Source organism: Triturus cristatus, chromosome 11 (genome assembly GCF_964204655.1).
Source record: "Triturus cristatus chromosome 11, aTriCri1.1, whole genome shotgun sequence".
Taxonomy (NCBI): Eukaryota; Metazoa; Chordata; class Amphibia; order Caudata; family Salamandridae; genus Triturus; species Triturus cristatus.
The window spans coordinates 410,889,369-410,916,794 of NC_140594.1; the positions used below are offsets into that span (position 1 = coordinate 410,889,369).

The window sequence follows — 27,426 nt, forward strand, 5'->3', positions numbered from 1 at the left end:
GTCTCCTCCCCCAGGATGGACAGGGGGAAGCTTCAAAGGCATGCCGCCTCTGTGAGCTTCCCCAGGCCACTTGCAGCCCCCACTCTGGCGGGAAGCCTGGCTGGAAACCCCAAATAAGGACAGGGGATGTGCCAGCTTGCCAACCCCACCCCTCAGGTGGGAGAGGCGAGGTGAAGCACATCTCCGGGCGCTCGCCATCTTAAAGATGGGATGCCCTACCCAATCAGGACTAGGCTACTGCCCCCCTCCCACAGGAGAGGGTCAGAATAGGGGGTGTACCCACCCCAGGACAGGGACCCATTGGTCCCTGCCCTTTACCTACCTGTAACGCCCCTAAATCTAGTATTTAGGGGCACCCTGAACCTTCCTTCCCCAGATTCCAAAATACAAAGAAGAGCAAGAAGAAAGAAGACCTGCCATGCAGCTGCTAAGTAGAGGAAGACACCAACTGCTTTGGCCCCAGCCCTACCGGCCTGTCGAACCTCGAACCTGCTCCAGCTACATCCCGGCATCTCTTGTGGCCAGCAACCTCACAAACCCCAGAGGACCTGGCTACCTTTTGGCTCTAAACACCTGGGACTCCCATGAGCAGAGGCTCTGCTCAAAATCAGCTTCTAATCCCTGGCATCAGCCCGGAACCGCAAACCCTGCACACTCTGCACCCGCCAAGCCTGGCCTGTGCCGGAGCGAACAAAGACCACGAGGATGACCCCCCCGGCGACTGTGACCCAGAGTCCGGCACCCAAGGACTTCCCTCAACGGTCCTGACAATGCCTGCAGCCTCAGAACCAGGTACACCCCCCCCCCCCCCAATAGCGATCAACAGAGGGCAAGATTTCCCGACACCAAAAGGCACCCCTGCACCTGGCGCCCTGCGGCCCCCTGTGCCCAACTCCTGGGTACCTACCTATCCTCCAACTAAGAAAACGATGGAGGGTAGTGCCTTCTTAATTGGTCCACGTCAGTGGATAATCAATATCAGAGACATTGCTCGAATGAAGATCATTTGTGTTATTTTTATTTATCTTTTTATCAAAGGAGCGCAAAAATTTCAAATTGTGAAGAGAAAAACAAAAGCCGACACGTGTTTCGCCCTAGTGGCCCATTGGCCGTGGGCTTTTTCAAGGCTAAAGTGGTATGAATACAAAGAATAAGGTAGAATAAGTTAAGTTTAAAGGGTGCAGAGTTGTCAGTAGAGTGAATTGTGGAAAGTGGAGAACAAAATATTAGAGAATTAAGAAAACACATATTAGGCTCAGGATTAACAAAAACACATAATGGGTGTTTTTGTTAATCCTGAGCCTAATATGTGTTTTCTTAATTCTCATGTGATCACGATATCACCTATGTCACAATTGCGTTGAACATAACACTTACATTTGTATTTGTTGACCTCTACACTTTGTTTCAATGCATGACCTTTAACTATTAGACTTACCTTTTCCATATTCGTCGCTCATGTACTGTTGCAATTAATATTTGAATGCCGTTGCTTGCAAGCTTTTATGATTTATATTTTTCCTCTTCCCTTTGGTTCACTATCTCTTCCCTACCGTCTTTTCCTTTCTCTTTTGCACTTTTCTTTTCTTTCTTGCCCTCTTTCTATCCCCTCTTTGGTTCCCCCTTCTCCTATCACCATCTTTTTCTTTCTGGCTAATATTTTGTTCTCCACTTTCCCACAATTCACTCTACTGACAACTCTGCACCCTTTAAACTTAACTTATTCTACCTTATTCTTTGTATTCATACCACTTTAGCCTTGAAAAAGCCCACGGCCAATGGGCCACTAGGATGAAACACGTGTCGGCTTTTGTTTTTCTCTTCACAATTTGAAATTTTTGCGCTCCTTTGATAAAAAGATAAATAAAAATAACACAAATGATCTTCATTCGAGCAATGTCTCTGATATTGATTATCCACTGACGTGGACCAATTAAGAAGGCACTACCCTCCATCGTTTTCTTAACCTAAACTTTTCAATGGCTCTTGGGTGTAGCCATTTACAAGGACTGTGCCACATATAAAATTGGGCCCTAAAACTGCAGCGTCGCAAGTCCAGAACTTTCCACCCATACAGCAACCTATCCTCCAACTACCCAACTTACCTCTCAAAGTGGTGGTGGCACCTGAAGAATCTTCGTCCCCGAGCCTGCAGCCTTTTTCCAACCAGGAGCTTTCCCATTGAAATCAATTGAGCGCCCGAAGGCTCAAAAGCACCCTGCACCCAGCCGCCCGAGTAGTGCAACCTCTACACCTATCTACTTCCCCATTTGCCCATAGCAAGTGACCAGGAGCACAGCTCCCACAGCCGCGTGGCCTGCTAGTCAACAGCCACCAACCAAGGCTCCCCCTGCCTCCCATAGGATAACATTGGGCCTAACTCACTCTGCACCCGGCTGCCCCTGCGCCGCAGAGGGTGTAACAACTCTACCTACCTGACCCTGGGAGACCGCTGAGTCTGTGCCCAGAACCTTAACTTTGCCAGTCGAGTACTTACCCAACAGCCGATAACTCAATCTTCTCCATAGGGTAACATTGACTGGTTTCTCCTGAAATTTCTTCTAAGTGTGGAGTTTCTAAAACTTAAAATATTCACCAAAAATCAGCCGAGTAACGAAAACGAAAATACTCACCTGCTTTTAGGAGAGATCCCAGTGCTGGATCTTGGTGCCCAGCACTGACTCTGAAAAATATTCACAACCGTACTTACCAGTAACCCAATTTTCTTCCATAGGAAACCATTGACTGTTTTTCTGTGAAATTTCTTCTGTGTCGATTTTTGCAAACTTTAAATATTCTTTAAAAATCGTGCTAACCATGAAAACGCAATTACTTACCTGTTTTAGATAGAGATCCCAGTACTGAGTCTAGGAGCCCAGTACTGGATTACAAAAGTAACGAGAACCTACTTTACCTGCAACTTGAATTGTCTTCCATAGGGAATCATTGACTGTTTTTCTATGAAATTTCTTTTAAGTGTCAACTTTTAAAATCGCTAAATATTTCCTAAAAATCACAACAGTAACTAAGTCGACTTTTATCACTTGTTTCTAAGAACTGTCCCAGGACTGAATCTAGGATCCAGTCCTGGAGTTACAAAAGTGATCCTGAATGTAATCTATTGCAAATAACTTTCCATTGAGCCCAATGCATTATGATGTGTGAAATTGTGTTGCCTATTGCAACAACCTGTAACCGGTATTTACAAAAAGTCAATTGCATATTGCAAAAGTATTTACCTAAAGCATCTCATATTGAGAAAGTATATTTTAATACCTATTGTTGGTTCTAAAATAAAACACCCATATATTTTATATAAACGATTGGCCTAGAGTTCAGTTATTGAGTGTGTGAGACCATTTGCTGACTGAGTGTGTACAACAAATGCTTTACACTGTCCTCTGATACTGCCTTACTGCTCGACCAAGCTACCACTTTAGAGAGTAAGGTTATATCTAACTTTAGCCTCTGCCAAACCTCTGGTGGACTGTCGACTCTGTACACACTGTACCTATTTGGGAACAGTATATACTGAGCCACTTTCTCACACATGGGATCTTTGCTGATATTCATTAAAACTCAATATCGCCAACTCCCTGTGGGATTAAGAATACTTTTACAAGAGAACTTATCTTTTTGCAAAACATCGTAAAAGAAGCGTCTTCATTTCAAAAAGCCAATTTATGAGGAAAAACAAACCTAATGGAAATACTGGGCAGAGCTGGGTGGCCTGGAATCCTCATTCAGGAGTGCAAAAAGATGTACTGGAGCTCACTGGCAGGACCTGTGCATATGTCATAGGGCAGCCTTATAGGAACAATGTTTTTTTCCTCTCTGTAGAGTTAGCATGAAGGCTAGGCTCGTCTACGAAGCCACGGTTTTTAATTTCTCATATCGTTGAAGAGTTTCCTTCACAAGGTTGTGCATACTTAAGTAGCCGTTTAAAACAAAAATAGTTTAAATTCAATAAATCCCTTTAAGTTATATAAGCATGTTGTTTAGTTTAAATAGTTTTTCCTAAAGATTTTCTCTTGTAAAAGAGTTCTTGCATCCAGCGAAGAGGAAGATATTCAGTATTCACGGGGGACAGAGCCCAAGGATCAGCTGATGAAGAACCAGATGAAAAACCTTTTATTACTGCAAGTTATCCATTGAATCACACTGAGTTGGAGTCCTTAGGCCCCAACACCACCTGCAGTACGCCTTGATGCTCACCCCAACTACTGTGAGTGTTAAGTAGCAAAAGGGAGCATCTTGGCTATGCAACTGGCATACCACCAGCATTGGGGCAAATACAATAGTGGTAAACAATACTAGTTAAACAGGGTAATTCACTTGAACATCTGACTGCCCAAGGCCACCAAGAAAATGGCGCGTACAACAAAACTGTAAACATGTCAGTAAATACACTAAACCACAAAGAACAAATAACCAAGAGCATATAGAATTGAGAAAAATACAAAACAAATGATGTAGAAAAACCCTACATGTTCTGCTAAAACAAAGCATGGGAATAAGACAACAGAAAACCATTTGTGGGTAGGTTAAGAAAACGGTAAATTATTTGAAAATCCTTGCATATTTTAAGTAAAATTGTGAACGTGAAAAATGTTACGCTGTAAAACAGATAAAGTACACGATAGGAATCACATTTCTGGCAGTATCTTTGGAAATTATTTGAACAAATGTGTGAAGGAAGTTGCTGGGAGACTTCCAGAGTAGCTACAATTAGAGTGGTTTTGCATTACTCACCAGGCCAAGGTGAATCCAACCAATGCTTGATGTGAAGAATTTTTTCGTCCTTTGATCTGTTATGGGCTTCCTCACAGATTTTATCGTATTTCGCAATTTCCTCCTTACAGAAGCAGCAAAAGTAAAGTTTTGGTAAAGATCTCAAGCTTCTCCATTCAAACATACTCTATTACAAGCTACAGTACACGAATGATAGGGCCATAGAGAATTACAGTTACAATTAACAAGTTAAGCTGAAAATTACATTATTGTGGGAATAACTTTCAAATACAGTTATATGAAATAAATATTTAAGACAAAGGTGCTGTGATGGTATCAAACCATCTACAAAGTTCCCAATTAAAACCAGTAGTTCCCAATCATCAAAGATTACTAAATTAATTCAGCGCCACACACTCACAGCACAGGTTAAAAAACAACAGGTACCAGTCATGCAAACATGTTGCCTCAAAGGTTACATCAAGTATTTATATATTTGCACAGTTTCTGTATAAACATATGTGAGAAAGTGCCATCTTTCTTGCATGGTATGCCCCCACTTTTTGCTAAATTGCTGAATGTACTTCGATTGAGTGTACCCTGGGTTCCTGCCAATCAGGTGCCCAGGGCCTATGTTCCTTCCTTAAACCACACAAACTCCAAATTGGCAAACCCTAGCCACATGTCAGCCCCTAGTAAATGGTACCCTAGGTACCCAGGGCCTTGTGACCAGGGAAGGCCTCTAAGGGCTGCAGCACTCATTGTGCCACCCTCAGAGGCCCCGTACCCTTACACACACACACTGCCCTTGCAGGCTGAGTGTCTGGGTGCAGGACAAAACAAAGAGTCGACATGGCACACATCACTGTGTACCATGCCCATCACCTACACTGCCAAGGCATATGTCAGCCACCCCTCTAGCTGGGTGCATTACGCCTATGGTGTGGGCACAGGAGCAGGAGCCCTGTGCCCCTACAGTACCCGGGTCCATTCCTGGGCCCTGTAAGTGCAGTGCTGTCATTTAAGAATACATGGTGCTGAGAGCTTGTCAAACACGAGCTCTACAGCACCATATTGGCAACACTGAAGCCTGGGAAGTTTGGTATCAAACTTCTCAGCACATTGAACCCACACTGATGCCAGTGTAGGATTTAATGTACTAAGCACCCCAGAGGGCATCTTAGAAGATGCCCCCTTACAGCTAACTTGCAATCCACGTCTGCGCTGAGGCTGCCCAGGCTGCCACACAGCAGACACGTTGCTGGACCCCTGGGTGGGAGAGCCCCTGCTCTCCCGGGCCTGCAACAATGCACATCCTGGGTGAGGTGAGAAATCTCCTCCCCCAGGATGAGCAAAGGGAAGCTTCAAAGGCATGCCGCCAGTTGGAGTTTCCCCAGGCCACTGCAACCCCCCACTCTGGCGGGAAGCTTGGCCGGAAACCCCATACAAGGACAGGGGATGTGCCAGCCTGCCCACCCCACCCCTCAGGTGGGGGAGGCGAGGTGAAGCACATCTCCGGGCTCTCGCCATCTTGAAGATGGGAGGCCCTACCCTATCAGGATTAGGCTACTGCCCCCCTCCCACAGGAGAGAGGCAGGATAGGGGGTGTACCCACCCCAGGACAAGGACCCATTGGTCCCTGGCCTTCACCTACCTGTAACGCCCCTAAATCTAGTATTTAGGGGCCCCCTGAACCTTCCTTCCTCAGATTCCAGATAGAAAAACGACAAGAAGAGCAAGAAGAACAAAGACCTGCCCTGCAGCTGCTAAAAAGAGAAGAAGACACCAACTGCTTTGGCCCCAGCCCTACCGGCCTGTCGACTCTCGAACCTGCACCAGCGCGGCATCCCACGTGGCCAGCAACCTCACCAACCCCGGAGGACCTGGCTACCTTTTAGCTCTAAGCCCCTGGGACTCCCACGAGTAGAGGCTCTACTCAAGAAACCTACTTGCTATCCCTGGCACCAGCCCGGGACCGCGGACCCAACACACTCTGCACCAGCCAAGCCTGGCCAGTGCCGGAGTGGACAAAGACCCAGAGGACGACCCCACGGCGACTGTGACCCAGAGTCCAGCACCCAAGGACCCCCCTCGACATCCCGGAAGAAGCCTGCAGCCTCAGAACCAAGTGCCACCCCAGCCGCGATCAACCAGAGGGTAAGATTCCCGACGTCAAAAGGCACCCCTGCACCCGGCGCCCTGCGACCCCCTGTGCCCAATCCCGGGGTACCCACCTAACCTACAACTACCCAACTTACCTCTCGAAGTGGTGGTGGCACCTGAAACATCCTCGTCCCCGAGCCTGCAGCCTCTTTCCAAACCGGAACATTCCCATTGATTTCCATTGAGCGCCCTAAGGCTCAAAAGCACCCTGCACCCAGCCGCCCGAGTGGCCCTGGCCGTGCCCTCTCTACTCTAACCTACTTCCCCACTTGCCCTGAGTAAGTGACCAGGAGCCCAGCTCCCACAGCCGCGTGGCTTGCCAGACAGCAGCCACCAACCGAGGCCCCCCTATCCCTCATAGGATGACATTGGGCCCAACTCTCTCTGCACCCGGCCGTCCTGAAACCGCTGAGGGTGAACCAACTGTACCTACCCGACACTGGGCAACCCCTGAGTCTATGCCCAGAATTTCAACTCTGCCAGTCGAATACTTACCCTTAAAACGCTAACTTCATTTTCCTCATAGGGTAACATTGACTGGCTTTTTCTTCAAAAATCTTCTAAGTGTGAACTTTTCAAAACTGCAAATATTCACCAAAAATCAGCCAAGTGACAAATACGAATTTACTCACCTGCTCCTAGGTGAACTCCCAGTGCTGGATCTTGGTGCCCAGCCCTGACTCTGAAAACTGTTCACAACTATACTTACCTCTAACTCATTTTTCTCCCATAGGAAACCATTGTCTGTTTTCTGTGAAATTTCTTCTAAGTGTCTACTTTTGCAAATTTGAAATATTCTTTTAAAATCGTACCATTTCTGCAAACGAAATTACTTACCTGCTTTTGATAAGGACCCCAGTCCTGGGTCTAGGCACCCAGTCCTGGATTACTAAAGTAACGATAAAGTACTCTACCTGCAATTTGAATTTCTTGCCATAGAGATCCATTGAATGTTTTCTGTGAAATATTTTCTAAGTGCTAACTTTTGAAATAGCTAAATATTATCTAAAAATCATTACAGTTATTAAGTCGACTTTCCTCACTTGATTCTGAATACTGACCCCAGGCTGGTTCTAGGATCCAGACCTGGAATTCCAAAAGTAATCTGAAAAGTAATTTATTACAAATAACCTGAATTTACCATTGAGCTCAATGCATTGTTATGTTTAGGAAATAGGATTGTTTATTGCAACCAACTGTGACTGTTTACACAAATTCATTGCTTGAAACAAAAGTATTTATATTCAACCTCTCATTCTGAGAAAGTATATTTTTACCCCCTTGTGGTTCTAAAAATAAAACAAGCATATATTTTATATATACAAATCATTGGCCTAGAGTTCAGTTATTGAGTGTGTGAAACCATTTGCTGACTGAGTGTGTACAATAAATGCTTTACACTGTCCTCTGGTACTGCCTTACTGCTCGACCAAGCTACCACTTTTGAGAGTAAGGTCATACCTAACTTTGACCTCTATCAGCCTCTGGGGGACTGTGGACTCTGTACACCCTGTACCTATTAGGGAACAGTATATACAGAGCCACTTTCTCACATTGGTGGATCAGCGGTGGGATACAAACTTGCATTTGTTGGACTACTTGGTTACCATCTGATCACACGACAGAACTCTTAAAAATTGCCTTTAGAATTCTGATTGGTTTTTTCCAAAATTACTAAAAGTCTTGCTAGGGCCTTGCTTAAGTCCCATTAGAATTTTAGAAAAATAAAAGTCACTATAGTCAGGGTAGAGGGTTAGAACTGTCAGGTTAGAATGTCTCAAACAAACCCAGCTATTAGTGATAATAATAACATGGACCTGGTGGAGGAGCTCGACCTCACACCTTACTTACACTTGTCTTTCAAGGAATTGAGGTCCTTATGTAAACTCAAAAATTTACAAATGGGTCAGCATCCATCCAAACAAGGGCTCCAGGAGCTCCTGGCTGAGTATGCTAAAGACCACCCATCTGAACATGGTGATGGCCAGTCAGATGAGGAAAGGGAAACAGGGGAGGAGGACAGCAACCTCCCCATACTATTCCCTAGGGAGGAGATGGCACCCATACCCTCCAACTCAAGACATAGCATCTGGGCACCTAGAGACCACACAGGTGGCTCTGGTCCCAGAGACAACACTGGGGGACCCCCCAGTGAAGAGGACAGCCTTGTGAGGCTGGCCAAAAGAATAGATCTAGAGTCCAGGCTGCTGGCTCTAGAAAAGGAAAGGAGAGAGATGGGTTTAGCACCCATCAATGGTGGCAGCAATAACAAAAACAAGGATAGGGAGGAAACTTCTGACCTTAAAATCCCCAAAGGGATTGTCCCTAAATTTGAGGAAGGTGATGATATCACCAAATGGTTCACAGCCTTTGAGAGGGCTTGTGATATCAGGAAAGTAAAGAAACCTCTCTGGGGGGCACTCCTGTGGGAACTGTTCTCTGGTAACTGCAGGGACAGGCTTCTGACCCTCTCTGGGCCAGAAGCAGGATCCTATGACCTCATGAAGAAAGCTCTGATTGAGGGATTTGGATTCACCACTGAGGAGTATAGAATTAGGTTCAGGGGGGCTCACAAAACCCAGACCCAGTCCTGGATTGATTTTGTAGATTTCTCAGTGAAGACACTGGATGGTTGGTTAGCTGGACATGGTGTGCAGGATTTTACTGGATTGTACAATTTATTCATGAAGGAACATATTTTGAGTAACTGCACAAATGAAAAGTTGCATCAGCATTTGGTAGACCTAGGTCTAATTTCTCCCCAAGAATTGGGAAAGAAGGCGGACCACTGGGTCAAGACTAGGGTGACCAAGACAACCACTGGGGGTGACCAAAAGAAGGTGGTCACAAAACCTCCCCAGGGGAAAGGTGGTGAGAATCCCCAAGATAAAAAGTCTGAGTCTTCCAAAGGGCCCCAAAAACCTGTTCAGGTGGGTGGGACCCAAACTACTCCCTATGTGCCCCAACCATATAGGGGGAAGAACTTTGATCCCTTAAAGGCCTTTTGTAATACCTGTAAGAAGCAGGGACACCTAACTGTATCTTGCCCCCAAAACAAAGCCCCTAAGGCACCCAGTACAGCCACTCCTGGGGCAGCAAGTATACAAATGGGATCAGAGGTGTACCCTGAGCAAATCTGGGAACACACTGAAGCAAGTTTAGTCTCCTTGGGAGAAGTGGAGTTTGCCACTGTGGCTGTGTGGCCCCCCAACTTGAAGAAATACTTACAGTACCCCTGGGTGAATGGAACTAGGGTAGAAGCTCTGAGGGATACAGGTGCCAGTGTCACTATGGTGAAAGACACACTGGTTTCCCCTGAGCAATACTTGATTGGGAAGTCTTACCCAGTCACCAACGCTGACAGTGTCACCACTAGTCATCCCATGGCCATGGTAACATTAGGCTGGGGGGGGGGGGTTACTGGCCTGAAACAGGTAGTGGTCTCTCCAAAGTTGCCAGCTGCATGTCTGCTTGGAAATGATCTGGAAACCTCAGCCTGGGCTGAGGTTGAGTTAAAGGCCCATGCAGCCATGCTGGGCATCCCTGAATTGGTGTGTGTGCAAACCAGAGCACAGAGCAAGAGGAAGGGTGAAAAAGTAGGTTTGGAGCCTGGAATAATGGCCCAATCAACCAAGAGGAAGGGCAAGAAGACTGGGGGACCAGCTTCTGTACAGCCAAACACTCAGAACCCCTCTCCCCCTGGAGAGGATGTAGATACCTCTGAGGGAACTGAGTCCATGGAGCTTGACCCTTACCAGGTTGAACTCTTGGGCCCAGGGGGACCCTCTAGGGAAGAGCTGTGCCAGGGTCAGCGAGACTGTCCCACTCTTGAAAGCCTGAGACAACAAGCTGCTTCAGAAGCCAGGGGAGATGTCAGTGGTACCCACAGAGCTTATTGGGAAGAGGGATTACTGTATGCTGAGGCAAGAGACCCCACTCCTGGAGCCACCAGGAGGGTGGTAGTGCCACAGAAGTACAGGGAGTTCCTCCTAACTTTGGCTCATGACATCCCCCTAGCTGGACATCTGGGGCAATCCAAAACTTGGGAAAGGTTAGTGAGTCACTTTTACTGGCCCCAGATGCACCAAAAGGTGAAGGAGTTTGTCAGCTCCTGTGTTACCTGTCAGGCCAGTGGCAAGACAGGTGGCCACCCAAAGGCCCCCCTCATTCCACTACCAGTGGTGGGGGTCCCCTTTGAAAGGGTAGGTGTGGACATTGTGGGTCCACTCGAACCTCCCACAGCCTCAGGGAACAAATTCATTCTAGTAGTAGTGGATCATGCTACTAGGTACCCTGAAGCAATTCCACTTAGGACTACTACAGCTCCTGCAGTAGCCAAGGCCCTCCTGGGTGTCTTCACCAGGGTGGGTTTTCCTAAGGAGGTGGTTTCAGACAGAGGTTCCAACTTCATGTCTGCTTACCTAACACACATGTGGAAAGAGTGTGGAGTGCAGTACAAGTTTACTACACCCTACCACCCACAAACCAATGGCCTTGTTGAGAGGTTCAACAAGACATTGAAAGGTATGATTATGGGACTCCCTGAGAAACTCAAAAGGAGGTGGGATGTCCTATTACCATGCTTGCTTTTCGCCTACAGGGAAGTGCCACAGAAGGGAGTAGGTTTCTCACCCTTTGAACTTCTGTTTGGTCATCCTGTAAGGGGACCACTGTGTCTTGTAAAGGAGGGCTGGGAGAGGCCTCTTCAAGAACCCAAACAGGACATAGTGGACTATGTGCTTGGCCTAAGGTCCAGAATGGCTGAGTATATGGAAAAAGCATCCAAGAACCTTGAGGCCAGCCAGGAGCTCCAGAAGCACTGGTATGACCAAAAAGCTGCACTGGTTGAATTTCAACCAGGGCAACAGGTGTGGGTTTTGGAGCCAGTGGCACCAAGGGCTCTCCAAGACAAATGGAGTGGCCCTTACCCTATCCTAGAGAGAAAGAGTGAGGTCACCTATCTAGTTGACCTGGGCACTAGCAGGACACCCAAAAGGGTCATCCATGTGAACCGCCTTAAACTCTACAATGATAGGGCTGACATCACCATGCTGATGGTGACTGATGAAGAACAGGAAGCAGAGAGTGAGCCACTCCCTGACCTCCTATCCTACAGCCCAAAAGATGGGTCAGTAGATGGTGTGATTTTCTCAGACACCCTCTCTGCCCAACAGCAGACTGACTGCAAGCAAGTCTTGCAACAATATGCTAGCCTCTTTTCCCTGACCCCTGGTCTGACAAGCTGGTGTACCCATGATGTGGACACTGGTGACAGTGCACCTGTCAAGAACAAAATCTATCGACAGTCAGATCAAGTCAAGGAAAGCATCAAAGCTGAGGTCAGCAAGATGCTGGAGTTAGGGGTCATTGAGCCTTCAGAGAGCCCCTGGGCTAGCCCAGTGGTTCTGGTCCCCAAACCTCATCAACAGGGTGAAAAGAGAGAGATGAGGTTCTGTGTGGACTATAGAGGGCTCAACTCTGTCACCAAGACAGATGCTCACCCTATCCCAAGAGCAGATGAACTGATAGACAAATTGGGGGCTGCCAAATTTCTCAGTACCTTTGACTTAACTGCAGGGTACTGGCAGATTGGCATGGCCCCAGGAGCAAAAGAAAAGACAGCATTATCCACCCCTGATGGGCATTATCAGTTTACTGTGATGCCCTTTGGGTTAAAGAATGCCCCTGCCACCTTCCAGAGGTTGGTGAACCATGTCCTGGCTGGGTTGGAGTCCTTTAGTGCAGCTTATCTTGATGATATTGCTGTCTTTAGCTCCACCTGGCAGGATCACCTGATCCACCTTGGGAAGGTTTTAGAGGCTCTGCAGAGTGCAGGTCTCACTATCAAAGCATCCAAATGCCAGATAGGGCAGGGCACTGTGGTGTACTTGGGCCACCTTGTAGGTGGAGGCCAGGTACAGCCCTTACAACCCAAAATCCAGGCCATCATGGACTGGATAGCTCCAACAACCCAGACCCAAGTCAGGGCATTCCTTGGCTTGACTGGGTACTACAGGAGGTTTGTGAAGGGGTATGGGTCCATTGTGACCCCCCTCACAGAACTCACCTCCAAGAAAATGCCCAAGAAAGTTAACTGGACAGTTAGTTGTCAAAAGGCTTTTGACACCCTAAAAGAAGCAATGTGCTCAGCACAAATTCTAAAAGCTCCAGATTATGCCAAGCAGTTCATAGTGCAGACTGATGCCTCTGAGCTAGGGATAGGAGCGGTCCTATCCCAGACCAATGATGAAGGCCAAGACCAACCTGTTGCTTTTATAAGCAGAAGACTACTCCCTAGAGAGCAGCGTTGGAGTGCCATTGAGAGGGAGGCCTTTGCTGTGGTTTGGTCCCTGAAGAAGCTGAGGCCATACTTGTTTGGCACTCACTTCCTAGTTCAAACTGACCACAGACCTCTCAGATGGCTAATGCAGATGAAAGGGGAAAATCCAAAACTACTGAGGTGGTCCATCTCCCTACAGGGAATGGACTTTGAAGTGGAACACAGACCAGGGACTGCCCATGCCAATGCAGATGGACTTTCCAGGTTCTTCCACTTAGACAATGAAGACTCCATAGGACAAGGTTAGTCTCATCACCTTTCGTTTGGGGGGGGGGTTGTGTGAGAAAGTGCCATCTTTCTTGCATGGTATGCCCCCACTTTTTGCTAAATTGCTGAATGTACTTCGATTGAGTGTACCCTGGGTTCCTGCCAATCAGGTGCCCAGGGCCTATGTTCCTTCCTTAAACCACACAAACTCCAAATTGGCAAACCCTAGCCACATGTCAGCCCCTAGTAAATGGTACCCTAGGTACCCAGGGCCTTGTGACCAGGGAAGGCCTCTAAGGGCTGCAGCACTCATTGTGCCACCCTCAGAGGCCCCGTACCCTTACACACACACACTGCCCTTGCAGGCTGAGTGTCTGGGTGCAGGACAAAACAAAGAGTCGACATGGCACACATCACTGTGTACCATGCCCATCACCTACACTGCCAAGGCATATGTCAGCCACCCCTCTAGCTGGGTGCATTACGCCTATGGTGTGGGCACAGGAGCAGGAGCCCTGTGCCCCTACAGTACCCGGGTCCATTCCTGGGCACTGTAAGTGCAGTGCTGTCATTTAAGAATACATGGTGCTGAGAGCTTGTCAAACACGAGCTCTACAGCACCATATTGGCAACACTGAAGCCTGGGAAGTTTGGTATCAAACTTCTCAGCACATTGAACCCACACTGATGCCAGTGTAGGATTTAATGTACTAAGCACCCCAGAGGGCATCTTAGAAGATGCCCCCTTACAGCTAACTTGCAATCCACGTCTGCGCTGAGGCTGCCCAGGCTGCCACACAGCAGACACGTTGCTGGACCCCTGGGTGGGAGAGCCCCTGCTCTCCCGGGCCTGCAACAATGCACATCCTGGGTGAGGTGAGAAATCTCCTCCCCCAGGATGAGCAAAGGGAAGCTTCAAAGGCATGCCGCCAGTTGGAGTTTCCCCAGGCCACTGCAACCCCCCACTCTGGCGGGAAGCTTGGCCGGAAACCCCATACAAGGACAGGGGATGTGCCAGCCTGCCCACCCCACCCCTCAGGTGGGGGAGGCGAGGTGAAGCACATCTCCGGGCTCTCGCCATCTTGAAGATGGGAGGCCCTACCCTATCAGGATTAGGCTACTGCCCCCCTCCCACAGGAGAGAGGCAGGATAGGGGGTGTACCCACCCCAGGACAAGGACCCATTGGTCCCTGGCCTTCACCTACCTGTAACGCCCCTAAATCTAGTATTTAGGGGCCCCCTGAACCTTCCTTCCTCAGATTCCAGATAGAAAAACGACAAGAAGAGCAAGAAGAACAAAGACCTGCCCTGCAGCTGCTAAAAAGAGAAGAAGACACCAACTGCTTTGGCCCCAGCCCTACCGGCCTGTCGACTCTCGAACCTGCACCAGCGCGGCATCCCACGTGGCCAGCAACCTCACCAACCCCGGAGGACCTGGCTACCTTTTAGCTCTAAGCCCCTGGGACTCCCACGAGTAGAGGCTCTACTCAAGAAACCTACTTGCTATCCCTGGCACCAGCCCGGGACCGCGGACCCAACACACTCTGCACCAGCCAAGCCTGGCCAGTGCCGGAGTGGACAAAGACCCAGAGGACGACCCCACGGCGACTGTGACCCAGAGTCCAGCACCCAAGGACCCCCCTCGACATCCCGGAAGAAGCCTGCAGCCTCAGAACCAAGTGCCACCCCAGCCGCGATCAACCAGAGGGTAAGATTCCCGACGTCAAAAGGCACCCCTGCACCCGGCGCCCTGCGACCCCCTGTGCCCAATCCCGGGGTACCCACCTAACCTACAACTACCCAACTTACCTCTCGAAGTGGTGGTGGCACCTGAAACATCCTCGTCCCCGAGCCTGCAGCCTCTTTCCAAACCGGAACATTCCCATTGATTTCCATTGAGCGCCCTAAGGCTCAAAAGCACCCTGCACCCAGCCGCCCGAGTGGCCCTGGCCGTGCCCTCTCTACTCTAACCTACTTCCCCACTTGCCCTGAGTAAGTGACCAGGAGCCCAGCTCCCACAGCCGCGTGGCTTGCCAGACAGCAGCCACCAACCGAGGCCCCCCTATCCCTCATAGGATGACATTGGGCCCAACTCTCTCTGCACCCGGCCGTCCTGAAACCGCTGAGGGTGAACCAACTGTACCTACCTGACACTGGGGGACCCCTGAGTCCATGCCCGGAATTTCACCACTACCAGTCGAGTACTTACCCTTAAACCGCTAACTTCATTTTCCTCATAGGGTAACATTGACTGGCTTTTTCTTCAAAAATCTTCTAAGTGTGAACTTTTCAAAACTGCAAAAATTCACCAAAAATCAGCCAAGTGACAAAAACGAATTTACTCACCTGCTCCTAGGTGAGCTCCCAGTGCTGGATCTTGGTGCCCAGCCCTGACTCTGAAAAGTGTTCACAACTATACTTACTTCTAACTCATTTTTCTCCCATAGGAAACCATTGTCTGCTTTTCTGTGAAATTTCTACGAAGTGTCTACTTTTGCAAATTTGAAATATTCTTTTAAAATCGTACCATTTCTGCAAACGAAATTACTTACCTGCTTTTGATAAGGACCCCAGTCCTGGGTCTAGGCACCCAGTCCTGGATTACTAAAGTAACGATAAAGTACTCTACCTGCAATTTGAATTTCTTGCCATAGAGATCCATTGAATGTTTTCTGTGAAATATTTTCTAAGTGCTAACTTTTGAAATAGCTAAATATTATCTAAAAATCATTACAGTTATTAAGTCGACTTTCCTCACTTGATTCTGAATACTGACCCCAGGCTGGTTCTAGGATCCAGACCTGGAATTCCAAAAGTAATCTGAAAAGTAATTTATTACAAATAACCTGAATTTACCATTGAGCTCAATGCATTGTTATGTTTAGGAAATAGGATTGTTTATTGCAACCAACTGTGACTGTTTACACAAATTCATTGCTTGAAACAAAAGTATTTATATTCAACCTCTCATTCTGAGAAAGTATATTTTTACCCCCTTGTGGTTCTAAAAATAAAACAAGCATATATTTTATATATACAAATCATTGGCCTAGAGTTCAGTTATTGAGTGTGTGAAACCATTTGCTGACTGAGTGTGTACAATAAATGCTTTACACTGTCCTCTGGTACTGCCTTACTGCTCGACCAAGCTACCACTTTTGAGAGTAAGGTCATACCTAACTTTGACCTCTATCAGCCTCTGGGGGACTGTGGACTCTGTACACCCTGTACATATTAGGGAACAGTATATACAGAGCCACTTTCTCACAACATACAATCTGGTCATTCCCTCTTTCCAAATAGTTTCTGTACAAGTGCTTTACCATTTGATGGGCATGGTCTAAGGGCCTGTCGCATTCGGAAAGGTATTTGCTGAGGAGTGGTACAGGGCTGCAGGAATGGAGGCAACCATATATTTTCATCGGTACTTAGATATCCCTGTTGGCAACCCATTTCCTCACAGGTCTTCGACAATTTGTTCTTAACCTGATTGCACAATCTCGCTAGGATTTAAACTCGAATAGGCGGATTTTATCCTAGTTATAGAGCAAGTGAAGTCTGCAATAATGCAAGATTACCTTCACACTGAGGTATGAAAAAATTCAAAAGTTCTATTTCGAAAACTTTTGTAGCACGAGTGTCGACAGTGGGGTTTTAGAATATGGTATTGAATTTAAACAGGTACCTTTAGTATGAAAAAAAGTGTACTGTGTGTAACGAAAAGTTTCTTACCTGTCGGTGTAGTTTTGCAGCTTGAAGATCTTTCTGGATTCACTATGCTGCATTATTCCGCGATCTTGTGGTTGGGTCCGGATTCGTAGTCTTTTCTTTGTTTTTTTTTGTAGCCCAGGTGGGCGTCGACGTCCACCATTTGGTGCACCTCCCGTGACGTCGTCGTGCTTCCTGCGGAAGTCCCACCTTTGGGGCGCCATCTTCGGCTTCTTTTTTCCCTGTTTTTTTTTTTTTTTTAACCCTAGGCGATTGATTAATCCTTTTGTCCATATTTCTGTACGTATCCACTTTTTTGATCCTATCCATTTCACCCCCTCTTCCTCCAGCCTCATCTTCCTGGCGGAGGTGGGTGGGTTCGCTAGTGAATCCAGAAAGATCTTCAAGCTGCAAAACTACACCGACAGGTAAGAAACTTTTCGTTTTGCAGCGTGAATCTTTCTGGATTCACTATGCTGTGCATAGATTTTGTAGCGGTTTTCCTATTTTTGTGGTGGCTGGGTGGAAGATGATCGCTGGTCGTTGAAAATGTGTTGTAGCACCTTCTGTCCGACCTGTGCTTCCTTATTCATTTGAATGTCCACGCAGTAGTGCTTTGTGAACGTGTGCACAGATGCCCAAGTTGCTGCGAGACAAATGTCTTGGATGGGCGTGTTTGCCAGGAAGGCAACTGTGGCCCCCTTCTTCCTTGTGGAGTGAGCTTGTGGCCCCTCCGTTAGCTCCTGTCCAGCCTGTTTGTGACAGAATTGGATAGTGAGGGCAATCCACCTAGCGATGGTGCCCTTGGTCACTGGTCTACCCATGAAGCTAGTAGCAAAGGACACAAACAGCTGCTTCGACTTCCTGAGTTCTTTGGTTCTTTCAATGTAGTGCATCACCGCTCTTCTGGCATCGAGGGTGTGCAGGGCCTTTTCTGCATTTGTAGTCGGGTTTTGGAAGAAACTCGGTATCTGTATACTCTGATTCATGTGAAACGCCGACACTACCTTGGGCATGAAGTGTGGGTCCGTCCTCAGGACTACCCTGTCCTTGTGAATTTGAATGTAGGGCTCCTGTAGCGTTAGTGCTTGAAGCTCGCTCACTCTGCGTAGTGAGGTTATGGCCACTAGAAAGGCAGTCTTCATCGTCAACATTTGTAGATTGGCCTTGTGAATGGGTTCAAACGGCGCCTTCATGAGCTCCGTCAGAACCACGTTTAAATTCCATGCCGGCGGCGGCAACCTTTTCGGGGGTGCCATTCTTTTGGCTCCCTCCATGAATCTCTTCACCACCTGCGAGCTGAAGAAACTTCCACCCTTCTCACCTCTGGTGTAGGCAACGATCGCTGCTAGGTGCACCCTTAGGGAGCTCGAGCAGAGGTTACTCTTTAGAAGGTGTGTGAGGTACCTCAGCACCGTTGAGTCTCTTGTCATTCTGTTGTGCAGGCCCTTCTTCCTGCACCACACCGTGAATCTCTTCCACTTTGCGCTGTAGCACTTTCTTGTAGTAGGTTTCCTTGCCTCCCGTAGCACTCGCATAGTGCTCTGAGGTAACCTTAGGTGTGCGAACTCTAGGTCTTCAGGAGCCATGCTGCTAGGTTGAGGGTCTCTGGCTCTGGGTGCAGGACCTCCCCGTTTTGCATTGAGAGCAGGTCTTTTCTTCGCTCGAACCTGTACGGATTGCCTTGCGCCATTTCTTGAATCTGTGAGAACCATGTCTGCCTCGCCCACTGTGGGGCCACCAGGATCAGAGTCATGTTGCTGGTTCTGCACTTGTCGAGCACTCTGTGCAACAGGGGTATCGGTGGAAAGGCGTAGGCAAATGTCCTCGACCAGCTTATCCATAGGGCATTTCCCTTGGATTGCTGATCTGGTTGCCTGGACGCGAAGCTTTGGCATTTTGCATTGTGGCGTGTTGCAAAAAGGTCTATTGTGGGAGTCCCCCATCTCCGGAAGAGTTTCTCCGTTTCCTGGCCATTGAGCTCCCACTCGTGCGATGCTGAGGTCTGCCTGCTCAGCCAGTCTGCCTCCACATTGTCCTTCCCCGGTAGGTGAATTGCCAGTAGATCTATCCTGAGAGGTATGGCCCATCTCCAAATCTCCTGAGCTAGGGATGAGAGGGGAAACGACTGTGTCCCCCCTTGTTTGTTGATGTAGAACATCGCCGTGGTGTTGTCTGTCTGCACCAACACCCTCTGCCCGCACAGGTGTCTCTGGAATGCCTTCAGGGCTAGCAGTATTGTTTTCAACTCGAGGTAGTTGATGTGGCGGACCGCGTCTGCCGGAGCCCATAGACCCCTCACTCTGAGGTTGTCCATGTGCGCTCCCCATCCCATCTGCGATGCGTCCGTGGTAATGGTCACTGTTGGGCTTGGTGGTGTCAGGCTTCTCCCTGTTGTTATGTTGTCTCTGTTCCACCAAGTTATCTCCTCCTGCACTGCGTGCGTAACAACCACTAGATCCTCCCAACTTCCGTTTGCTTGTGACCATTGCTGTTGCAGCCATTCCTGGAATGGTCTCATGTGCAGGCGTACATTCGGCACCAGCTGGATACAGGACGCCATCATCCCCATCATCTTGCTCACCGCCCTCACTGTCAGAGCTCGCCCCTTCTGGTAGAGCTGCGTCTCCTTCAGTAGGGCATCTGTCCTCCTGTCGCTGGGCACTACTGTACTGTTGAGGGAGTTGATCTGTGCCCCCAGGAAAATCTTTACCTGCTCCGGTTCCAGCGATGATTTTCCCCAGTGGATGGAAAATCCCAGATTTGTGAGGGTGTCCGTTACGCGTTTTGCGTGCCTCTCGCACTTCTCGCGTGAGTTTGCCTTGACCAGCCAGTCGTCCAAGTAGGGGTATACGTGTATGCCCTGCTTTCGTAGGTGTGCCGCTACCGCCGACAGGCATTTTGTAAAGACCCTTGGCGCTGATTTTAATCCGAAGGCCAGGGTTGTGAACTGGTAGTGTTCCTGTTCGATGTTGAATCTTAGAAGGCCCTTGTGCCTTCTGTTTATTGGGATGTGAAGGTAGGCATCCTTGAGGTCCACGGTGACCATGAAGTCCCCTTCTCTTATCTGTGGCAGTACCTCCTGCAGTGAAGTCATTTTGAACCTTTGTGTTTTGACGAACTTGTTTAGGTACCGGAGGTCCAGTATGGGTCTGAGGTCTCCGTCTACCTTCGGAACCACGAAGTAGTTTGAGTAGACCCCTTTGTTGCGTTCCCTGAACGGCACTGTCTCTATGGCTCCCTTTTGCAGGAGTTTCCGTGTTTCTTCTCTGAGTATTGCCAGTTCTTGGGCCGATCTCTGTCTTTCCTTCGGCTTTCTGTTTGGAGGTCTTTTCTCCAAGTCTACGCAGTATCCGTACTGCACGATGTTCCGTATCCACTTGTCTGTGGTTATGCGCCGCCACTCCTGAAGGTAGAACCTCAGCCTTCCGCCTACCGGTGACGTATGCTCGTAGGCTCTTGGATCTTCTCTTCCCCCTGATGACACCTTTTTGCGCCTCACCCTTGGGGGCCTGACGAGGGTGGGCGTCTTCTTGCGTGCTGAGTCACTTCGAGGAGGGCTGATCGCCCCCTCTCCTCCTTTGGCCACGTCCGTTCCCTCTCCCTCGAAAGGACTGGCCCCGAGGTTGATATTGCCAGCTTTGCTTCTGCTGACTTTGTCCGTGACCTTCGCCCTGCTGACCTTGTTGGAACGCCTGGTGCGACGTCCCCTGTTGGCTTCCACCCCTACCGTAGGGTCTCCTCGAGGGATTTCCTCGTCTCATTCCCCTCAGCTGCAGGGCCCCCATGGACCTCGCTGTCTCGTTCTCCTTCTTGAGCTGGGTGAGCTTCTCGTCCACCGTTGCTCCGAACAGTGTCTCTCCGTTGAAGGGAGTGCCCAGGATGTTGTTCTGCACTTCCGGTTTGAATCCCGAGATTCTTAGCCATGCATGCCTCCTTTCTGTGACCCCTATGGCCATGAGTCTTGCTGAAGTCTCTGCCCCATCCAACGCCGTCTTTATACAGGAGTTGGCGATGTTCTTGCCTTCATCTACCAGGTGAGAGGCTCTCTGGCGGTATTCTTCGGGGAGGTGCTTTACTAGCTCCCCCATTTCATCCCAGTGTTGGTACTGGTGTCTATTTAGGAGTGCATTTGAATTCGCCATGCGCCAGTGCATTGCGGCGTTCCTCTCGACCTTTCTGCCTGTGAGGTCGATTCTCCTGCTCTCTTTATCTGGAGGTGGGCCCGAGGTTGCTGGCACGTTGGCCCTTCTCCTGGCCGTGGAGGCAATGATGGAGTCTGCGGTGACGCTACCCTTGATGTAAGGTGGGTCCAGGGAGGAGTGTTTATACTTTTTCTCTGTCCTGGGCGTGATCGACCGACAGGTGGCAGGCTCCTTGAAGGCTTCTCTCCCCTGGTTCATCACGCTTTGTAGCATGGGGAGGAACTGGCTCCTAGTCTGGATGGGGAGCAGTGTTTCGACGAGAAAATCTGCTTTCGGCCTCTCCTCGTCGAGCTTGACGCCGAAGGCCATTGCTGCGCTCTTCACCACCATATTGTACACCCCGATGTCGTCTGGTGGCGAAGGCCTCGAGGGGTACGTGTCCACGGCCTCCTCCGGGTTTTCGGTGTCGAGATCTTGCCATTCGACGTCGTTGCCGGTAGATGTCGCCGATTCGAAGAACGATTGTTGGTCTTCTTCCTCGGCTTCTTCCTCATAATAGGGCTCCTCTTCCTCTTCGAGGTCCCTTGTCAGCCCTTCGGCGTCGAACTCCTCCTCGACTTCGACGACGTCCGCCGATGAAACCGTTGGAATCTTGAATTCCTTCATCCTGGCGTCGAACTCCTTCTTCCTTTGAAGGATGTTCTCCATTTCGGCCTCGAGCCGCCTCTTCTTTTTCTCCATTTCGGAGATGCTTTCGGCGTCGACCGCGGGCCTTTTCGATGAAACTTGCGTCGACGTCGAACGTTCTTTCTGCGTCGATCGGCCCGTTTCATGGGATGATTTCGACGACCCTTGCCTTTCGGCGTCTTTCTGCGCCAGGGAGTCCTTTTGTAAGGATCCGCTGGGCCTTTTGTCCGAAGTTCCCCCTTTGGACGTCGAAGTTTTCGGCGCCGGGGCTCCCTTCGTGGACCTTGACTCAGTTTTTCTCGAGTCACCCTCGTGTTTGAGGTGTTTTTTGATTTGCGCTCGACGATTCTCTTACCTCGTCTTCTTTCTTCTTGTCGGTCTCTACGACCGTGAAGTTTTCGGCTGCCTCGGCGACGTTGTCCTCGTCGTCCGTGTCGAGGCCCAGCGCGTAGAGTGTCGGGGGTTTTCCTTGGCCCTCCATGTTGGCGTTGGCTCTCCTCTGCCTCTCTCTCACCCTGAGTGTCTTCGGCGCGAAGACTGAGCAGGCGTTGCAGTCGATACTCTGATGATCCACCGGTAGGCAGAGGTTGCAGACCGGATGCAGGTCTTTCTGCGCGAACTTGTGGTGGCAGTTTGGGCAGAACTTGAATGGCGTCTTGTCCATTTCGCTCAGGGTCTCTGAGCGTGCATTCTCCAAGGTTGTCGAAGAAAAAGGCTCGCTGGTCTTCTTTCTTCGCGTTCCTGTCGAAATCTGTTCTTTCCTGATGTCTTCTCTTGATTCTATCGATGAAACTCGCTTTTCTTCCTTCTTCCTCCGAGTGAACTTCTGGAGCTTCCCGATGACGATCCAGACCCAACGGCGGAAAAAAGAATCTGAAGATGGCGCCCCAAAGGTGGGACTTCCGCAGGAAGCACGACGACGTCACGGGAGGTGCACCAAATGGTGGACGTCGACGCCCACCTGGGCTACAAAAAAAAAAAAAAAAACACAAAGAAAAGACTACGAATCCGGACCCAACCACAAGATCGCGGAATAATGCAGCATAGTGAATCCAGAAAGATTCACGCTGCAAAATGACTTTTACTTTGTTATTGGTATTTGGATGATATCATTGGTACGAATGACACTGAAAAGCTTCTGGAGGTCTGTGGGTGACTTCAAAAAAGATAACAAGGTTTAAATCACAGACCGGAGTAACACAAATTGTGAAGATGTGCTATCAATATTCTGAACGGGTTAAAAAATAAATTAAAAAAAAAGTGGTTGAACAGGTTTACATTAGGCCAAATCAAAATCCTAAGAGAAATGTTATTTAAAAGAATGCAAACCTATTATCCACTGTTGAGGAATCCTTTACCACCAGGTTTTTCTTCCTCACCCCAGACAGATTGTGCCTGAGATGGGCTCTATGTATTACAAGATCTTTTCTCATCTTTTATCTGGTCATGTTAATATTTTCAAAAGCATGTGTGTAGGGTACTGTGATTGTTTAGCAGCTCCTTCTATCAAGTTCTTGGAAGGGATATAACTGCATCTCTTCTCCCCACACTCCCCCACCCCCCAAGGCACGCAATAGTTAGACGAAAATGTCACTTAAAAATATCATTTGAAAGTAACAAACACAAAAAATCCACGAGTACTAGTTCTCAAGTACGAAAAATGCTACTTACCCCATAAGTATCTGTTCAAAGCATGTTGTGCTGTAGATTCACATGCTGTGCATACTCCTGTCATCTAGTGTTGGGTGTGGATGTGTGGAGAACAACTTATCTACCTTCGGTAACGCCTTATGTGGTACAGACTATCTAGCCACAGATTCCGTATGTTAGAATTACCTCCAGGCATCAGACTGGATCTGGAAAAAGTTCTTGAGCAGTACCCCTGCACGCCAGTTGGAGGAGTCGTTCAGCTCCGCGTGGCATCTTCAGTGCTGGAAGAGACCTGTGCGATGCCTATATAGGTTCAAACCCAGCTCGTTGACATCAGTTTCTTTTTGTGACTTTCCATACCAGGAACTTGGAGCCACGAAGAACACTGAGCGCTGGTGCAGAAAACTAGGGCCCTGAAAGAGGAAAAAAACTTTCCCTAGAAATCTGTTCGCAGGATGGGAAGATGGGTGAGTCGGTAAGGAATCTACAGCTAGATAGAGTCTCAACCAGATAAGGAGTTACCGAAGGTAAGTAACATGTTCATCTGATAGAGACTTCTAGCCACAGATTCCTTACTTTAAAATAGATTTCCATGCAATACCTCCCCGGAGGTGGGTCTACGGACCAATTTCACACAAGAAAGTCCTGCAGGACCAAACGGATAAAGTACCCATCCCTATGGATCGAACTGTCCCGGTAGTAGTGCTTGGTAATGTGCAAGGAAGCCCACATTGCTGCCTGGCAGATGCCTAGAACCAGAACTCTGCATGCTAACGTGGTGGTTTCAGCTTTAGCTCTGGTGGAATGAGCACAAAAAACCCTAAAGGGTTGTTTCTTAGCAAATGCATAGCAGATTTAATGTAAAGCACGATCCATCGTGAGATGGTCCTCTTCTGTACGGTCCATCCTTTCTTCGATCCGACATACCCCATGAAGGTCGTTCACCCAGAACTCTCGTGTCCTGTCAAGGTAGAACTACAACACTATTTTTGGGTCCAGTCGGTGAAGTCGAACCTTTTCCTTGGAGGGATGCTGCAAATTGTAAAAATTAGGCTAATTGATGGATGGATTGGCCTAAGTCAAAGGGAGTGACCACTTTCAGCAGAAGGAAGCCCTCGTACAAAGTACCAGTTTTTCTGGGTAGATGTTAAAATAGGGGGGCTTTGAAGACAAAGCCTGAAGCTCACTGACCCTCTGGGCAGGTGCTACAACCACGAGAAAGGCAGTCTTGACAGTAAGGAGCCCGAGTAGACCATTTTTTAAGGGTTCAAAAAGAGCAGACAAAGTGAGGACGAGATTGAGGTCCCACAGGGGTATAATGAACAGAGAGGGTGTGTAGGAAGCTGGCTCTGTATATGATCTTGCCACTAGGTGGTAATACCATGCACAGAGTCCAGGGGTTCCCCAAAAGTGTACAGGGCTCAATGTAAAACTCAAAGTGTTCTATTAGTGGTAGTGTAGGCAAGGAGTGTAAGACATTTATTACACAACAGTGATCAATAATGGACGCACGACTCCAGAAGGATATCCAGACCAATTTTAGAAAATGTTACTCCGTTTGTACTCTATTTTAAGACCAAGATCTTCGTAATAGGGTTAGTACATTTTTATTTAAAAATACTTTGCACTTTGAAAAATCGACACTTAAAAAACGTTTCAGCACAGTTCAGTGTTATCCTATGGAGAAAACAGTTTTGCGGTAATCAGTTAAGTACGTTACTTACAGTTCCATTCTTCATGATTGCAGTGGGCAAGGAGTAGGTAAGGCCCAATACTGCATCACCAGCGGCACAGGGGCGGCCGGGTGCAGAGGTCAAAATCGGTGTGCAGTCGAATACGTTTTAATGGAGACTGGGTGTCCTTGAGGCCACGCTGCTTGCAGGTAAGTGGAATGGTTGAAGGGGCCAAGCTTTAGGTATTAGGGATAGCATGGGGTTGGGGGGTACACAAAGCAGCACCAAACATACACCACCAGAGGCACAAGCGCGGCTAGATGCAGTGTGCCAACACAGTGTCGGGCACCCAATGAAAACCTATGGAGTTTCTTCTTTTTGGGAACAGGCTGCAGGCGTCGTACAGGAGGGTCCAGGCAGAAAACCGGCAACAGCACAGGTAAGTTGAGGTGTTGGGGGGGGGGGGGGGGTCACAGGGCCACCGCTGGTCAAGCTCAAAGACCAGTGGCTGCGGGTGCCTTTAGACGTCAGAAATAGTCTTACCGGGCCGGTCACTGTTGGGGGGGCCCTTCTAATTCACTCAGCAGGCGCTCTCGTGGGGGTCAGGCGAGGTCGGTCAAAGCTGGCTTCGGAGTCCTGGTCGCTGGGGAGACTTCCCTGGCCAGTTGGGACAATCAGACTGGCCATGGGTGTTGGGTACAGAGTGGGAACAGGTCACGGATCCGCCTGGATCTGGAGTCTTTGTTGTTGGTTTCTTTTGGATAGGTCCGCTGTCCATGGGAGATTAGAGTCTTTGTTGAAGGCAGTAGTTCTCTCAGGGGTTTCAGAGGTCGCTGGCAGCAGGACAGGTCAGAGGGTTGTTAAAGCTGGAGACAGGCAAGTAGGACTGCGGCCAAGAAGATTGTTATCTTCAGTCTTCTTTGCAGGGCCATCTTTTCTTCCTAGGTCATCGCAGATTTAGTTTTCAGGTCTGGTGGAGCCACCTAAATCCTAGATTTAGAGATATTTTAAGGAAGTGGCAGGTAGGACCAATGGGCGTTACCTGGGGTGACTACTCCCTATATTATGCCACCCTACTGTGGGAGGGGGCATAGTCTTGGGTCTGATTGGAGGGGTTTCCCCATCTTGAAGATGGCGGGGTCTGAAAGATGTGCTTCACCTCGCCTCCCCCACTTGAGGAGTGGAGTTGGCAGTGGTGGGCTCACCTCCTATACTCCCAAGTTTTCCAGCTGGTTTTCCTGCCCAAAGTGCTGGTGCAAACCAGTGGCTGACATCTGCTGATAGCAGCAGAGGCTCTGGGTCGCATTACAAAGGTGGCAGGCCTTTGAAGCTTCCCTCTTCAAGCACTGGCCCATCCTGGGGGAGGAGATAAGACACCTCTGCCCAGGATGTGCATTGTTTCTATTACCAGAGAGCACAGACTCTCTACCCAGGGGTCCAGAAACATGTCTGGTGGTGGCTGGCTGGAGCTGGTCAGACACCACACCGGGTTTGGTAGGTTTTCAGGGGTGCACTCTGAGGTGCCCTCTGAGTACATGTTTAATAAATCTCACACTGGCATCAGTGTGGATTTATTACAAGGAGCTGTTTGGTGCCAAACACTCCTGGGTTCAGTGAAGCCATTATGGTGCTGTGGAACTCGAGTTGTCAAGTTCGCAGCCCATGTACTTGCTATGGCTTCCCTGGCATTTACAATATTAAGGAACAGACCCTAATACTGTAGGGGCATATCTGTTCATGCAGATATGCCCACACCTGGGAAATATTGCACCCTGCCATAGGGCTGGTAAGGCCTCCTAGAGGGGTGACTTGCCTACATAGTGTGCCATGTCACCTTGGTCATTTTTCACCTCACAAGGGCATGCCAGCTGCAGGGGTAGTGGTATGGTCCTAGTGAGAGCGTTCAAGGGGACCCTCTTCAGACTCCAGGCCCTAGGTACCCAAAGTACTAGAGACTCACTGGGGGGCAGAAGTACCCATTGTGGACATGGCTTTAGGGAAAACACGGATACTGAGATCCTGGGACAAAGTACTCTACAGTCAAAGTTGCATCAAAAGCCAGGCAAAAAGTGGGGGTGGAAACCAATGTTGCAAACCTTTCAAAAACATATTTACAATAGAG

The 27,426-nt window shown here is 48.8% G+C and overlaps 1 protein-coding gene across 6 annotated transcripts in view; it reads right to left on the minus strand.

Moving 5' to 3' along the window:
• The window catches only part of OGDH (oxoglutarate dehydrogenase), a 587,498-nt gene that overhangs the window by 233,587 nt on the left and 326,485 nt on the right, over positions 1 to 27,426 (minus strand). For all 6 annotated transcript variants that reach the window (XM_085636081.1, XM_085636083.1, XM_085636078.1 and 3 more), the window contains one exon: positions 4,753 to 4,855. In XM_085636081.1, the coding sequence (XP_085492207.1) occupies positions 4,753 to 4,855 (103 nt within the window). The remainder of the gene's footprint in view (positions 1 to 4,752; positions 4,856 to 27,426) is intronic.